Source organism: Acinonyx jubatus, unplaced genomic scaffold, assembly GCF_027475565.1.
Source record: "Acinonyx jubatus isolate Ajub_Pintada_27869175 unplaced genomic scaffold, VMU_Ajub_asm_v1.0 scaffold_74, whole genome shotgun sequence".
In the NCBI taxonomy this organism is placed as follows: domain Eukaryota; kingdom Metazoa; phylum Chordata; class Mammalia; order Carnivora; family Felidae; genus Acinonyx; species Acinonyx jubatus.
Genome location: NW_026463993.1, coordinates 1 through 17,311, shown reverse-complemented (window position 1 = coordinate 17,311; position 17,311 = coordinate 1). Strand labels below are relative to the sequence as shown.

At 44.7% G+C, this 17,311-nt stretch overlaps 1 protein-coding gene across 10 annotated transcripts; it reads left to right on the top strand.

The window, feature by feature from the left end:
• The first annotated feature begins 306 nt into the window (after positions 1-306).
• LOC106989236 (zinc finger protein 501-like) lies at positions 307-17,267 on the top strand. 10 transcript variants are annotated; one of them, XM_053213986.1, is made up of 9 exons: positions 307-455; positions 4,129-4,302; positions 10,355-10,556; positions 11,346-11,429; positions 12,209-12,375; positions 13,092-13,218; positions 13,943-14,038; positions 14,560-14,642; positions 15,083-17,267. In XM_053213986.1, the coding sequence occupies exons 5-9, from the start codon at positions 12,238-12,240 to the stop codon at positions 16,280-16,282; spliced, it is 1,644 nt and encodes a 547-aa protein (XP_053069961.1). In that variant the 5' UTR covers positions 307-455; positions 4,129-4,302; positions 10,355-10,556; positions 11,346-11,429; positions 12,209-12,237; the 3' UTR covers positions 16,283-17,267. The 10 variants fall into 10 exon arrangements, with proteins under 10 accessions (XP_053069961.1, XP_053069963.1, XP_053069966.1 ...); XM_053213984.1 differs by lacking the exon at positions 307-455 and adding an exon at positions 1,030-1,144; XM_053213985.1 differs by lacking the exon at positions 307-455 and adding an exon at positions 1,191-1,329.
• The last annotated feature ends 44 nt before the right edge of the window (positions 17,268-17,311 follow it).

Sequence of the window (17,311 nt, the reverse complement as noted above, 5' to 3'; positions counted from 1 at the left end):
AATATCCTCACGGAGTGCACATGAAATTGGTGTAAAATTGCTTAGGACCCAACAATATTTTCAAAATGTCACGAAGGCTGGGAAAGCACGGAGACCTCTAGCATGACCCTCACACAATACGGTTAAAAGGGAATGCATTTGGGATGTGCCCCCTGCTACCCACCCCAACCCTCCACCCCCGCCCCTCTGCCAGCCCTCCGCTGTTCCCGCTGGGTCGAGCCCGGGCACTCCGGTCCACTAGGACCGTTTCCCCCAGTGCACAGGACCCCCCACGTGGCATCCTCTAGGCTGCTCATTTTACTCACTCTCCCTTCGCGGTCGCCCGGCGTCTCCCTCCCGGGCTTTCTTCCCTCAAGTCGCCGCCCACTCGGCACTCGGCGACGGAACGGATGCCGTCTACGTCCTAGCAGCTCACTTTCCAGTGGGATATCGGGAATGTAGGCACACTCTGGCAGGTACGGCCGGGGGAACAGGTTTGGGGACAGAACAGCACGAGGTGTCACACAACGGGGTGGTCCCCTCCCCCAGCCCGGGGCCCAGGGGCCTCGCCCACAAGGTGACCGCGAATGGAAGGCCTGGCGACGGCAGGGCCTCACTGCAGGAGGATGAGAATGGCTCGGAGGTGGGTCTGGGAGAGGAATGGGGTCAAGCCAATATCAGGGCCAGGGGCGGAGGCGGCGGCCCCGGGGGTAGCAGGGCGTGGGGGGAACGTGAAGAGCAAGAACCCAGGTCCGAGGGAGGACATGGCGTGGGCGGGGACTAGGGAGGGTGAGCAGAGACCAGGAGGAGTCGTCAGCGGAGGGGCGGGGCCGGTCAGGGCGTAACCAGCGTGGGGCGTGACTTAGGAAGGTGGGCAAAGACCAGGATGGGCGTCAGCTAAAGGAAGGGGCCATCTTGGGGCGTGGCTAGCGCGGGACAGGGCCTAAGGAGGTGAGCAGAGGGAGGGGACGGAGACGTCCACTGAGGGGCGGGGCTGCTGTAGGACGTGACGAACGTGGGGCGGGGCATAGGGAGGGTGAGCGGGAACGGGACAAAAGCCGAGGGGTAGGGCCGGCGAGGACGTGAGCAGCGTGAGGCGGGGACTAAGGAGGTTGAACAGAGACCAGAAGGGGACCCAAGCGGAGGGGCGGAGCCAATGCAAGAGGTGGGCAGAGCGAGGAGGGGCCTAAGGGAGGTTTAGGGGGAATGGGGCGTCAGCGGAGGGGCGGGGCGTGCCTAGGACCTGTCCAGCGTGGGGCGCGGCCTTGTGAAGTTGAGCGGGGACGGGGCGTCAGCAGCGGGGCGACGCCGGCCACCGACATGGCCAGCGTTGGGCGGGTCGCAGGGAAGGTAAGCAGGGAGGGTACCGCAGGGGAACTGGGCGGCGGGTGTAGGACGTAGCCAGCGTGGGGCGGGGCCTAGGGAGAAAGAGCGGGGAAGAAGCGTTTGCCAAGGGGCCGGGCCGGGGTAAAACGTGTCCAGCATGGGGCGGGGCTTAGGGAAGGTGTGCGAAGAGCGGGAAAGGCACGTCATCTGAGAGGCGAGGCCAGTGCTGGACGTGGCCCCATTGGGGCGGGGTCTGGGAAGGCGAGGAGCGTCCGGGCTGTTGGGGAGGGGTCACCCCCCGCTCCGCCCAACCCTCCGGATCCGCCCCTCCTTCCATCCCACGCGCCAGTAGGTGGGTTGCTCCTCTCGGTTTGGGGGTGTTTCCGGTCCGAGGGAGCTGGCTGTTATTTCCCCAACTGCCATGACCGTTTCGAGTAGTTCCAGGTGAGACTCCGAGCCCTGGAGCCTCTTGCACTGAACGCGCCGATGTGTCCCCGTTAGGGTGACAAGTGTGTGTGTATCCCCTGTTGGCTGGACACACCGTGCTGCGAGCGCGGGTCTCGCGGGACCACGGCGGCCTCACTTGGCGCGGGATAATGAACCGAGCAGGGCAGGCAGGGTCTATGCTAGTGGCGGAGATCCGGCGGGATAGGCTGGACGTGGCCCAGAGCAGAGGGTGCTCAGCGGGAGGCTGAGTGTACGGGACTTGGGGAGAAGCGTGGTTGCCACCGAGAATCGCCTTGGGTCGTTAAGTCTTCGTTGTATTGCAGCTTCACGTTTTCTTGGGCGACTTCCAGAATTATCTGAAGATTTTTTTTTTTTAGAAGTATGGGATATTCTTTTCTTTTTCTTGTATTTAGAGAGTACAAGCGGGGAAGGGGCAGAGGGAGGGACAGAATCCCAAGGAGGCTGCACATCCAGCGCCCAACTATGCAGCTCTGTATGCTAGACCCCGGGATGATGACCTAAGTCAAAGTCAAGAGTCTGATGCTCAACCCTCTGAACCACCCAGGCGCCCCGAGGTGTATAGATATTCTAGTCACTGTTTTTATTTTAATGTTTTAAGTCGTTGGGATAATGAATGAGGCTTGTATAATTGGTACCATTTAGGAAGCGTATTTTGCTTTCAATTAATGAAAAAGTAATTTTTCAATATGTGAGGACATTGGATATCTGAGGGATGTTTCTTGTTTGCCATTGTTAACCTTAAAAACAAAATTGCCACGGGGCACCTGGGTGGCTCAGTCAGTGAGTGTCGGACCCCTGGATTTCAGCTCAGGCCTTGATGCTACTAGGGTCATGGGATTTAGCCGCAGATCAGGCTCCACGATGAGCGTGGAGATTGCTTGGATTCTCTCTTTCCCTGTGCCCCTCTACCCTACCCTGCGCGAGAGCGAATGCTCCCTCGCTCTCTTTCTCCCTCTGTCTTAAAAAAAAAAAAAAAAAAAGTAGAACTGCCTGTTATTTTAGCAGCAACTGATGGGGTTATTTGGGAATGAATAAAAGAGAATTGCAATCCTGGACAAACAGGCTTTAGAAAAACTGTAGGGAAGCATGGGAACCAAGGGGAGACTTGCTTTTTTAAGGAGAAAAGGGGTAATTTGGGAAGGTTGCTGTGAACTAAAAGTCCATTGGAGTAAACTGAGAGTTTGAAGTGTGGTGGCTTCTCACTGGCTGAACTGTTGTTCTGGGGGCTGAGGAAAATGTCTGTTCCTCCTGCTGGACTTGTTGAGTAGTATCCACGTGCAAGGCCAAGTCCCGGAAGGGTCCAGTCCCTCTTCCTGTTGGGTCTGCAATTGACTGTGTGTTCTAGGGTGTCAAAGTTTTCCCTGCCACATCTGCCCACTCCATTTTAGGGAGGTTTCCTATTACTAGGTTTCACACCATAAGCATTAAAAATCAGTAAGGAAATTAGATTTTCAAATTTCAGTAGTTTCATTTATACCTTTTTAAAGTTTTTATTTATTTATTTTGAGAGAGAGCATGAGCAGAGAGAGGGAAACAGAATCCCACGTAGGCTCTGCTATGTCAGCACAGAACCCAATATGGGTCTCGAACTCATCATGAACTGTGAGATCATGATCTGAGCCAAGAAATCAGGACTTGGATGCTCAAACCACTGAGCCCCCCCACATGCCCCAATGTACACTTCATAAACTTTAACATGAAAGTTTAACATGAAAGCGTTAACATCTCTTTTTTATATTTCCTTTGGAAAATGTGATCCTGGTTGGGATTTGGCAATACCTGATCCCAACCACTCATGCTGCATAACTTCTCAAAGATTATTTACAAGAGAAGACACTCTTCTGGCTTTCTTAAAACTTTTTTTTTAATTGTTTTAATGTTTATTTTTGAGAGTGAGCCACAGGGGAGGGACAGAGAGAAAGAAAGACAGGATGCGAAGCAGGCTCCATGCTGACATCAGAGAGCCCAACGTGGGGCTTAACCTCAGGAAACATGAGATCATGACCTGACCCGAAGTCAGATGCTTAACCAACTGAGCCACCCAGGTGCCCTCTTTCTCAAAACAATTTTAAGTTGATTTAATATTAGTATTTGAACTCAAATCAATTCAGAATTTGGAAGATATATTTCTTTTAGGTAACAGAACAGTAACCACTATGGAGTTCCTTAAAAAAGGGGACCCAGTGCTCCTCCAAGTCTCCAAATCTCCATTCCCCTGAGCTCAGCTTACTCCACTCAGACCTGCTGGGAAGTGGACTCTGATTAAGCAGCCAGGACTTTACACCATTGGTAGCTAAGTGGCCTTGACAGTTGGACTCTCTGTTTGCTTTTCTTTATCCCTCTCTGCTTATCTAGGAGTCCAGTGATAGAATTCTGTCTGTGACCCATCCAGCCTGCAAACCACCTTCTCCGTCAAATCTTCAATGTTTAGGTGTTTACATATGTACTTGAGAGTCTCCACATTAGATGGAGTGAGTTTTCTTGGGTCTATGTGGAACACATATCCCTATGAGAAGCTGAGCCCATAAGGTAGGTATCTTGAGTAAAGCAAACTGTATACACAATGTCTTTGAGTCTCCGTTATCTTGTGTCCCTTTTTTTCCAGGAGAAAATTCCACCCTACATGAATAAGTATTGTTTATTATAATGGAAATATTCTTAAAGCACTTTTCATTAAGGTTACAAATTATTTCACAGGGCACCTGGGTAGCTCAGTTGGTTGAGTGTGTGACTTTGGATCAGGTCATGATCTCGTGGTTCACAAGTTCAAGTCCTGCATCGGACTCTGCTGACAGCTCAGAGCCTGGAGCCTGCTTCCAATTCTGTCTCCCTCTCTCTCTGCCCCTCCCCCACTCTCACTCTGTCTCTCAAAAATAAATAAATGTTACAAACTTTTTAAAAAATTATTTCACATAACTATGTGAATTTTGACTTCTGCATTGGCTTTTTCATGTGTGAGTCTGCATGTTATCAAAACTCTCTGAAGAAAGAGCTCTGAACACATGGCTACAGAGCATACACACACAAACCACTGGTAGCGTTTGCTGAAATGTAGTAGCTGGTCAGGCCTGGGGATTATTGATGCTTTAATGGCATGGAGAACAATGATGAGTGATGTCAGCTGACTCAACACATGACAAATCACATTGGTGATCTTTAAAGACTCAAAAGGATGACTGAACCTGATAGGTTGAAGACAGCATCTCCTCTCTCACCTGAATGACCATTGTCCTGTGACTGAATGTTAACACTCGACTGCATAACTGAGACAAAAATCAGGATGTCAGAACTTCAAATGACCCACCACTCCTGTATTGAAACCTTGAGCCACTCTGCCTCTTCCTGACACCTGGACATAGCAGCTGTCTCTCAGTCCTATTGAGCTTCCATCAAGGAAGCTTGCCTTTTCCATTAGAAGCCCCGTAGATATCAAAGATGCATAAAACATTGCAACATAAGAACTAGGATATCCTGGGAAATCTTTGGGAATCATATATCAACAGGGCAGAGCCTAGGGATTTGATATTCTCTTATTGTTTTCCAGGTTGAACGCTGCTCATGTTCTGTCTGATAAACATTAATTATCTTGCACTGCTAAGTTAAAGGGCAGAAGGAACCACGGGCTCCTGGGTGGCTCAGTCAAGTGAGCATGCCACTTTGATTCAGGTCAAGATCTCATGGTTCGAGAGTATGAGCCCCATGTTGGGCTCTGTGCTGACAGCTTGGACCCTGGAGCCTGCTTTGGATTCTGTGTCTCTACCCTTACCCTGGTCCCACTCTCTCTCTCTCAAAATAAACAAACCATTAAATAGTAATAATAATAATAATAATAATAATAATAATAATAATAGTAAAAGGGATAGAAGGAACCAGCACTAGGAAGCCAACTATCAGACCCAATTTAAGTATCTCAGTCTTTTAACTTTAAGATTAGTGCCTGCCTTCTCCACACTGCCTCAGGTATCATTGTATTGGGATAAATGCCAACCAGGCATATAAGGAGCTCTGTCTCAGTAATTGTATATTAATGCTTCTATCCATTTTCCTTTCAAAACAAGCTTCCATATTGTCTTTTGTTTCCTAAAAATTACACAAACTGATTCTAATACTTTTTGCCAGTGATGAAAACAGCACAAAACAAATGGTATTTAATAAATATTAAAACTTACCTTTTACCTGTCACCCAAGGGGTGTTACTGTGACTCTCTATCCCAGTGCCTACACCCACTTGCTAATTCACAGTCCTGTTTGGCTTGTCCCACCTCGGGCATTTGCACTTGTCTGTTTTTCTCTGTATGACTCTTCCTCTGATCTCCTCATGAATGATTGCCACTATCATTTCTCTACTTTCTCAGAACCACATTCTCTGAACACATGTTTTTAAAACAACTTTTGTTTTCTAACAACAAATATTTTCAGGATTTATTCAACTATGCCATATTTACAACTGTGCCTTGGGGCCCAGTTGGCTGGGTGGCTAAGCCAGTTAAGTGTCTGACTTCAGCTCAGGTCATGATCTCACAGTCTGCGGGTTCAAACCCCATGTTGGGCTGTGTGCTGACCACTCGGAGCCTGGAGCCTCTTCCAATTCTGTGTCTCCCTCTCTCCCTGCCCGCCCTCTCTCTTTCTCTCTCTTTCACAAATAAATACACATTAACAAAAAAAAAAAAGTGTGCCTACAAGTTAAAGAGGGGAAACTGTTCTGTTTTTGGATTTTTTTTCTTATAGAGATCTTTGTAAGTTTTTATTCCTGTATAATTTATCAACATTCTGGGTCTTGAATCCATATGTCTGACCCCAGTGCCCCTGCCATTCTGCAGAATGGATGTCGTGTTAGCAGGCATGAAAACTACAGTAATCTTATTGTCCATTTCCATCAGAGCTCTTGGGTGACCAAATGCATTGTCAATGAGCAGTGATATTTTGAAAAGGATTTTTTTTCTGAGCAGTAGGTCTCAACAGTGGGCTTAAATACTCAGGAAACTACGTTGTAAAGAGATGCGCTATCATCCAGCCTTTCTTGTCTGTTGATGGACCTCAGCCAGGGTAGACTTAGTATAATTCTTAAGGGCCCCAGGATTTTCAGGATGGTACATGGGCATTGGCTTCAACTTAGTCACCAGCCGCCTTAGCTCCTAACAAGACCACTGACTTCTCTCTGGCTATGAAAGTCCTGGATGGCATCTTCTTCCGACAGAAGGCTTCCAGTAGATTTTCCAACTTAAAAGCTGTTGGTCAGTACACCCACCAGCATGAATTGTCTCAGCCAGATCTTCTGGATAACTGGCTGCAGCTTCTGTATCAACACTCGCTGCCTCACCTTGCAGTTTATGTTATGGAGGCGACTTCTTTTCCTTACTCCCACCAACCATCCTCTGCTCGCATCAGGTGTTTTTCTGAGGTTTCTTCACCTCCCTCATCCTTCAGAGAATTAATTGAAGACAGTCAGGGCCTTGCTCTGGATTAGGCTTTGGCTTAAGGGAATGGTGACCTTCTATACAGACCACACAAACCTTCTCCATATCTACAATAGGTCTGTTTCAGTTCACTTTCTTTTTTTTAATGTGTATTTATTTTTGAGATAGAGACAGAGCAAGAGCAGAGGAGGAGCAGAGAGAGGCACACACACACAAAATCCTAAGCAGGCTCCAGACTCTGAGCTGTCAGCACAGAGCCCGACACGGGGCCGGATCCCATGAACCGTGAGATCGTGACCTGAGCCGATGTCGGACGCTTACCCGACTGAGCCACCCAGGCTCCCCTCACTTCACATTCTTATCACCCATGTGTCCACTGGACTTGCACTTTTAATTTCCTTCAAGGACTCTTCCTTTGCATTCACAGCTTGGCTGACCTTTTGGCACAAGACACCTAGCTTTCAGCCTGTCTCTGCTTTCAGCATGCCTTTCTCACGAAGCTCATTCATTTCTAGCTCTTGATTTAACGTGACAGACCTTGAACACTTAGGAGGCCGGTGTACGGCTGTCTCATGGAAAAGAGATCCAAGGAGAGGAGAAGAGGGACAGCTGGTAGGTGGAGCAATCAGAATACACGCAACACTTACTGATTAAGGTAGCCCACACCTATGGGCACAGCTCGTGGCACCCCAAAACAATTGCAATAGTAACATCAAAGATCACTGAACACAGACCACAGTAACAAATATGATAATGAAAATGTTTTAAATATTGTGAGAATTCCCAAAACGTGACACAGAGATAATGTGAGCAATTGCCCTTGGAAAAATGGCACCGATCAACATGGCGTTGCCACACACCTTTGTAAAAAGCAGTATCTGTAAAGCACAATACAACAAAGTGTGCCTGCCTGTAGTTAAGACCTGGAGGAGAAGAGGTTCTATATTCTTCTGGGCCCAGGCCACCGCCTTCAGCAGCCCCCTCCTCTTCATCTCCAGGCAAGCAAATGAAATCCTAGAGCAGACCCTTCCTCTTCTCCAAGTCAGATTTAGTTGACATCCTACCGACTGCCATGCTCTACACGCACAAAATATGATAGGTTCCATGAATAAATTATACCTTCAATGTTCATTTTCCCATACATAGGATGTGTTTCAACTATTTTTGAATAATACGAAACAGTATATACGTCTTAGGATCTGTCTTCATATATAAAAGAATAAATTACTTGTGAAGAAAACGCAGGCAATGTATTTTCATTTCAGGCACAGGCATTTGGTTCCCAAGAGAACAGTTTGTCCCTTTTTTCTTCTTAATGTGTTTGTATCAAATATAAAAGTGAACCTATAGTAACTCTCAAAAGGGAGCATTATTTTTACAGCGGGAATTTAAGGTAATCAGGTTCTTGTTTCCCTGGTTTTCTGACACGTTCCTGTCTTGCCAGCCTCGTCACACTGCACCATCCTTGAGGCAATGAGGGCTTCTGCTCATCAGAAAGGAGTGTCTGCGGTAGGGGACTGTGGACCAGGCTTGTGCCACACAGAGAGTGGAGCTCTATTAGAGAGTAAAAAGGACACGTGGTCAGATCCTGCGTTGTTTAAGGGCTCATTTAGAAGAGATCATTTAAAGAAATTTTTAAAAAACAAGAAAACTTTGTGTACAGAATCTCAAAGGATATATCTTTTAGGAAAACTTGTAGAAAATACAGATGTTTTAGTCAGTTTCCTAAAAACTTATTTGAGCAAAGCCTTAGGACTCCCCATGGAGGTAGGCAGGAGCACTATTAGAGACTTTCCCCCCTCCCCTGGTAACAGAACTTGTGTAAAATTGCTGAAAGAAGCCAAACCATTTGTGTCCCAGGGACTGAGAGCAAACTACAGTCAGGTGAGTTGGGTGGACTGGACGGGGAGGCAGGCTAGTGGATTTCTGAAGATGATGGCAGGTCTAAAGGTCCTACTTGTAAGGCCAGTGAGAAAGCAGGGAAGAAGTTAAAGCTGGAGAGTGTTAGGAATGAAATTTGTGCTTGTAAGTGATATTAGCCCCACCCAGCAGCCTCTGGAGAGGGGAGTGGTTGCTGGAGGTTGAGCTCTAGAATCACTCTTGAACACTGGAGACCAACCTCCAGGCTGGTGAGAGCTTCCATCTGCTGGAGGGTAATCCTGCCCACTTCCATGGGGACTGATGGATCCTGCCCTGGGGACCCTTCTGGACCTCACCCCGTGTACCTCTTCATCTGACTGTTCATCCTTGTAATAAACCAGTAAAACTGAGTAAAGTGTTTTCCTAAATTCTAGGAGTCATTCTAGAAAATTGCCAAGCAATTTGAGGGATTGTGGGAACCCTTGAATCCACAATGCTCTCGGCAGAAAATGTGGGCAGTCTGGGCACTACATTTATGGTTGGCATCTGAAGTAGAGGAAGTCTCATGGGGCTAAGTCTTTGAACTTGTGGGATCTGATGCTGACTCCAGGAAGATGGTGTCAGAATGAACTGAATCCTTGGACACCCAGGCAATGTCAGAACATTAGTTGTTGGGGTGAAGAAAACTATTTATACGAATTTTTAGATTTTGAGAAATCCATGACTGTTGTCTGTCACAGGGTGTTGGTCGGTAAGTGGGTGGAAGAAATGGACCTATAAGGGAGGTAAGAAGGTGGAACTAACAAAATATGCTTTTTTGTCTCAGATGTTACTGAGCACGAGCCATGTAACCAGGCATTGGGATAGGTCCCGTGTATGCAGTTGGAATAAAGTTGCTTTTTTTTTTTGTTCTATCCTGCATGCATGCAGAAAAGAGTGCATGGGGATTGAGGTGGGCAGTAAAAGGGATGGAATTAGGGGCTGATAGACTTTAAGTGGTGTCAGTGGATGAGCTGGAAAGGGAGAGGCTCTGATTGCTGGAGGGATCTCCGGTTCTTCATCTGACAGGGCATTCCTGGTAAGACCTGGCAGGGGACTATACCACTTAAGAGGACCATGTTTAGAAATCTGAGTTTGGGAAACAGAACACAACTGAAATCCTAGCTGTATCATTCCTTAGCCATGTACTTTCCTCATCTTGCTAAAGTTTCCTGAAACTGTGTCATGTGTCCATGTCATTCTGGGCTGCAATAATAAAATAGCACACATTGGTGGCTTAAACAACCGACATTTGTTTTTCACAGTTCTGGAGCCTGGGAACTCCCAAGACCAAGGTGTCAGCAGATTCAGTATCCTTGATGTGCCTGCCCTCTCACTGGGTCCTAACTTGGTAGAGAGAGAGAGCTGTGGTGTGTTCCTCTAAGAATTACTCCAGTCCCTTCTTCGGGGACCTCCTCTCAAGACCTCATCTAAACCTAATTACCTCTCAAAACGCCCCACCTCCAGGTACCATCACATGGGGAATTAGGGCTTTGACATACGGACTTGGGTGAGGCTGGAGGGGACACTGCCATCCGGTCCATAACAGTGACTGTACCGAAAACAGCAGGATCTATTCTGAGGATTAGTTAAGTGAATGTTCTTAAGTTTCCAAGCAGAGAGTCCTATTATTAAGCTTTGAATTTGTCTTCCTTATTTTTTGGACTCCAGGTGTAAGGAGGTGAGTTATGTCTGCTTTTGTTTGTGACACAATATCATTTTTCTGTGAAATACATTTAAGTACAAACAAAATTTTGGTAAGAATTCAGACTTTACCAATATGTTTAAATATACGATTTATGAAATGCTGGGGTGTCATTTGTGGTGATGTTAATATACGACAATATTCCAGTTACAACTTTACTAAAATGTCAGATTGAACAAATATATTCCCTCATAAAACAAAACCTCTGCATTGTACATTTTCTAAGTCAGGCACTTTTAGGTTTGGGGTTCAGGGAGGGAATTAAATATCCCTATGAAAAAGTTGGCAGTTAACTTAGAAACAATGATTTTCATTGCCTCGTATGAAAATAAAAAAGAATATTCCTATCTTATTGACGAGCAGCAGTAGCCAAAGCCTTGCCACTTCTGATCCAAGCAGAAGTGAGAGCTCCCGCAATTGTCTCAGGGCATGTGGCGTGTTCTTGTAGGGGGAGCTGGGGGGTTGCATGCAGGCACATCAGGGATTCATGACCGGGGGTCTGGGAATTGTGGGTAAGACTGGAGTCTCTTGGCTTCTCTCTCCTTGCCCAGCTTTTCCTGCATACGGTTTGCACTCTCTGTGAGTGGAAATCCGGAGGAAGAGACGTGGCCGAACCCTTGATGATGCAACTGCAGGTGGGTGGATATGCGATCCTTCTCCTGAATGATGCCTCTGTTGCCTGTGGCTGGGAAGGCTTCTCTTGGCCCAAGTCTTCTAAGTGCATCCAGGCAGTTTTCAAGGGTCTGGGTTCTAGTTCATTGTTGCCAGGACGCGCGGATACTTTTTGTTGGTCAGGGATGGATCAGGAAGAAGTCTCCTTCCCAGCATTTACACCAGTGCATCTCGTGCTCCTTAAGGATGTCCTTGCAGAAAAGAAATATGCAGAGTTTTCCTTCCTCATGCAGTGTATGGGCTTGGTTGGTGGGTGATTTACCCGTGGGCCATGGTAGTGGCTGCAGTGACCTCGGCACATGGTGACAGGTGATAGAGATGAGCAAGACCAGCAGTTTACTCTCCACTGAGGAGGCGGGCCTTTGAGCAGGTCAGCTCTGCAGTTTTCGAGAGAGTACAAGAAACATTTGTATGAGAGAGGAAATCAGCCATCATTTCTTTTCCCCTCAGTTTTAAGCTTACTAAAGGTTTGGTAACATACACTTGACTAATCTGGAAACTTCCAAGGATGACTAAATCCTCTTTACTACCCTTATCCCTTTTCACCCATTTTCCCTCGTTATAATTAAACTTTTTAAAAACGGAAATCTGAAAACAGTGCCTAGGGAGTATTTTTCAAAAAATTAACTCTGTATTTGGCAGAATGTGGGTAAAACTAGAGTCAAATTTAGAATCCTGTTGCAATTTTAGAAGGATTAGAGAGGCTACAAGTAATCGAGAGGATTCTATTGCCTTTCAACAGAAAAAACAGGATTACCATACGGAAGATTGATGCAGTCATCATTGTTGTTAAGAATGGAGAGCTCACTGCAGGAGAGATCACTGTGGGGCCGTCCTTCAGACGAGCCATCTCAGGAGCCCCTAACCGGACCGCAGGACCTGTCTGCCCTGATACCTTATAAAGAACAAGTGAGTTTGTAACATGAGAGGTGCGACTTGCTGACCTCAAGTTCTGCATGAGAGTGGTTCATCCTGCAGAATGCTGGGCATTGCTTCATAGGTGTCTACCTTTAATGTTTATATACCTACACTTGTACGTATGAAGTGTTTGCTGTAAAAGAAGCATCTGCACATTAGCTCATTGGAACTCTCAGTACCACTACGTATATATATATGTGTGTGTGTATGTATATCTGCGTGTGTATGTGTGTGTGTGTGTGTGTGTGTGTGTGTGTGTATACACACACATATACATATACACACAGATATATTTTTTTCTTTTTTGAGTAATTTCTACAGCGAGCATGGGCGCAAACTCATGATCCTGAGGCCAAGAGTCACATGCTCTTCCAACTGAGCCAGCCAGGTGCTTCTCACTCCTATTTACTATTTAACCTAGGTTATAATCGCCACCCAGGACATCAAAATTGCCAGCTTACTGGAAAATTTCCAGGTTATTTCCTATTGACATTCCTTTATGATAAAGTAATTGTGTGTGTATTTCCATTTGAATGTGTCTGAAGGGCAGAAGGTAGATCGGCACAGTAGGAACATTTGATTTGAACCACAAATGGAGTCAGTTTTCTATACATACAGCTCCCCCATCTGCTATCACTATCATGTTGACAGCTGCCCCCTAGGGATTGTTCAGCCTGGCCCTATTGAAACAATATCTGATATTTTAGGAATCTGTGACCTACAAAGATGTAGCTGTAGACTTTACCCAGGAAGAGTGGGCCCTGATGGACACATCCCAGAGAACGCTGTACAGAGATGTGACGCTGGAAAACATTAGTCATCTGGTCTCTGTGGGTGAGTCGGTCACATCTGTTCATTCATCCATCCTTCCATACATCTATCCATCTTTTTGTTTATTAACCTTGTATCCAGGAGAGCTTCCACATATTCTAATATAGCTGTCTGCCCTAATTCATATTCTTTTGTAGCATTTCTGAATACTAGATGGAATTTGTAACTTTCTTTACTTTCATCATGTGTGTTACATGATAATTTGAATACAGAATTCTTGGCCACAAGTGTGTATCTACTGCACTTTCTCCAAGACCCAGAACAATGCTGGGAATACAGTGCATATTTTTTGAATGAATAAATAAACATCCTAAATATTTTTCTGTCCTAAGCAGTGTGGGAATGGTGAGCACGGTAGAAAATATAACGTATTGTATCACTTTCCACATAAAACTCCACAGAATATTCTGGTGGAGCTTATGTGTATTGTATTCCTTTGAAAATAGTGTTAATCCCCTTGTGAGAACATTTGATTCCTTCTGGATGCAAACACTAAGCCTTCTGCTCTCTCTCAGCTTGGGCAGGAGCATCAGCAACCAGAGATCATACTGTCTTTGGGTGCAGTGTCAGGCTGAGAGCCTTTATCAATGTTTTTAGTGTTCAAGGTGTTATCCTCTGGGCTGTTCTTCCACACTCACGTTCTTCCTCAGCTGCCTGTACAGTAGAATATCAGGTGCTGGTCTCAGCACGGAACTGCAAATTCACATACCATTCTCCATTGATATAGGGTGTCATTTCTTCAGATCAGATGTGATCTCCCCGTGGGAGCAAAGAGGGGAGCTGTGGAGGGAAGAAAGAGGACCTCCCCAAGGCTGGAGTCCAGGTGAGCTGCAGACATGCGCTCAATGTGAGAAGGCTAGTGAGTAAGCAGGGTCTTATTGATGTCAGTGCAGATTTCCTTGAGTGAACGACAGCTTCAGAAACTGTGAGTGGCCAGTGAGACAGCATTCCTCACATTGTGTCATTATTTCTCACACATCAGTTTCTCTTCATGTACCTGTACTTACATTTCACCTCAGGCAAGCAATGTTCCTGTCCTCGTTGGAGGTGAAATTTCACATTGTGGTCTGTGTCATGATTTCTAGTGTCCTTCTTTTAGGATTTCCACTCTGATATTCTCTGCAACAGCCCATCATTATTTTATTTTTCTTTAACTTAAACATTGAGTTTTGTTCTAATTGATACTATTCTAAAATGTATGTCTATTCACCAGTATTTTCCTCAATTTCACATTATTTGGTCATGTGCGCTTACCTGGTCTTGTGAGCTTGTCAACACTTTAATTCCCCTAGTCTACTCAAGGTGTTTCTCAGGTTTATTTCTTTTTTTCCTCAATTATTTTAGGCATGAAAAAAAGCCATAACAAGCAAGAAATAATATCTATGCAAGATATCTACATGAAGGACCCACCTAACTGCTGGACAATAGTAAGTGTCATGAGGAGGAACCTTGCCTATTCATGTTCAAAGACCTGGGTGGAGCTTAAGTCATCAGTTGTAGAATCATATAACAATTAGTATAAGTACCTTCTCACAGAATGTGATTGACAATTTAAATCTGGGGAAGAAATTAGCCTGGATTTAAGCTATAATTGTTCTGAGAAATGGATAATTGCATAACCGTGGTTTATTGGCATGACACATAATGATATCTTCAGAAACACTCAGCCCTCCAATAAAGATGCTACCAAGGGTAAAAATGTTTGTGCATGTCAGTGATGAACATCCCATGTGCATGTAAGTGATCTGGGGAAGGTTTCAGTTGAAGATTACCACTGAATGGCCAGCCTGGAATTCATAGGTAGAGAACTGGGTGTATGCATGTTTGGGAGAAGTCCTATAACAGTCTCTCATCTCTTTCCCAACAGCAGAAACGTCATGCAGGAGAAGACCTCTCTGTATATAGTGGGTATGAAGTTTTCATTCACACCTACACATTGACGCAACATGTCTTAACTCACACTAGACAGAAACTCTATAGATGCAATGAATGTGGAAAACACTTCACCCGAAACGCCAACCTTCATACCCATAAAATAAGTCACACAGGAGAGAATCCATTTGCTTGTAATCAGTGTGGGAGGCGCTTCAGGTATTTTTCATCTTTAACTAGACATAAGCGAATTCATACTGGAGAGAAGCCTTATGAATGTCATCTATGTGGGAAAGCCTTTGTTCGTAGTTCCCTTAAACAACATCAGAGAATTCACACTGGAGAGAAACCATACACATGTCCTCTATGTGGAAAAGGCTTCGTTACAAGGTCTAATCTTCGAGAACATGAGAGAACTCACAGTGGAGAGAAACCATACAAATGTCATCTATGTGGAAAAGCTTTTGTTCAAAGCTCTTGTCTTAGAAAACATGAGAGAACTCATACTGGAGAGAAACCATATAAATGTCATCTATGTGGAAAATCCTTTGTTCAAAGTTCTTGTCTTAGAAAACACGAGAAAACTCACACTGGAGAGAAACCATATAAATGTCATCAGTGTGGAAAAGCCTTTGTTACAAGCTCTGATCTTGGAAAACATGAGAAAACTCACACTGGAGGGCAATCATATACAGGTTATCTGTTTGGAAAATCTTTTGTTCAAAGCTCTTGTCTTAGAAAACACGAGGAAACTCAGCCTGGTGAGAAACCATGTACGTGTCATCAGTGTGGAAAAGCCTTTGTTACGAGCTCTGATCTTAGAAAACACGAGAAAACTCACACTGGAGGGGAATCCTATACTTGTCATCTATGTGGAAAAGCCTGTGTTGAATGCTCTTGTCTTAGAAAACACGAGAAAACTCTCCCTGACGAGAAACCATATACATGTCATCAGTGTGGAAAAGCATTTGTTACAAGCTCTAATCTTAGAAAACATGAGAAAACTCACACTGGAGAGAAACCATATACATGTCATCTATGTGGAAAAGCCTTTGTTCAAAGCTCTAATCTTCGAGAACATGAGAGAACTCACACTGGCGAGAAACCATATAAATGTCATCTATGTGGAAAAGCCTTTGTTCAAAGCTCTTGTCTTAGAAAACATGAGAAAACTCACACTGGAGAGAAACCATAAACATGTCATCTATGTGGAAAAGTCTTTGATATAAGCTCTGATCTTAGAGACCATAATGGAACTCACTCTAATTCTAGTGAATGAACATAGAAGTGCCTTCAGCCACAGCGCTAATGTGGAACCAGCCAGAGGACTCAGGTGGGGGAAGTTCCATGGTCATATTCATTACAGAAATGCCTTCATTTTTAACTTCTCCTTACACAACATGAGTAAACTACATTTGGAGGAACCCTATATTTATAATCAAGGAGGAAGACACATTAGCTGGTCTCTGGTCATAGGTAGCACAAGAACATCCAGTATGAATACTAATCTAATCTCCTTTAATGGGAATTTACACAGGAAAATCTTTATAGATGGAGGTCACTGTAGGAGAATAACAAAAATTAATGCTGGAGAAGTTATTCATTGTTACATGCATGGAAAAAAACTTGACTAGTAGAAAATCTATTATAGGCAAGTGAAGCTTCACACTCTGTATTATAGTAAACGAATGGCAGCCTAAGTGGTTTTTAATTCCTTAATCAACATGTAGTTTCTCACACTGTATATATGGTATTACTAAAATCAGATGAAAGGTTAGACTTTGCATTAGAAATCCCTGACTAGGAAAAACATTTATCAAGAAAGTCTTAACACACAATTTAGACATTGATTTATAATTCTGCCTAACAGCCTATTACTATAAAAATGTAAGAAGGGTAGCATTGTGACATCATCTTGCAGTTCTAAATTCAGAATTTTGTAACTTTTTTTTTTGGTTCTTGGAACTGCATATGAAGCAAACTTGTTGTTGAAAAAGCCATTATGTTGGTCAGGGTCCTATTTTTCATGCAGCAATAGTAATTATGATGATTGGATTCAACTAGAAAGTGTCTTTGAATATTAACTGAAAAACATAGAACACAAGATGATGCGTCATTACTACATATTGTTAACCACGTATGTAGGTCGTAACGATGAATTAAAGATTCTTATATAGATAGTTTGTGACCGAACCCTGTATAAATTTTCATTTTAAAATGCCAT

Coding starts and splice junctions, on each gene's coding strand:
- LOC106989236 (XM_053213986.1), top strand. CDS start 12,238: ATGCAGTCATCATTGTTGTTAAGAATGGAGAGCTCACTGCAGGAGAGA. Junction 12,376..13,091: donor TGATACCTTATAAAGAACAA/GTGAGTTTGTAA, acceptor CTGATATTTTAG/GAATCTGTGACCTACAAAGA. Junction 14,643..15,082: donor CACCTAACTGCTGGACAATA/GTAAGTGTCATG, acceptor CTTTCCCAACAG/CAGAAACGTCATGCAGGAGA.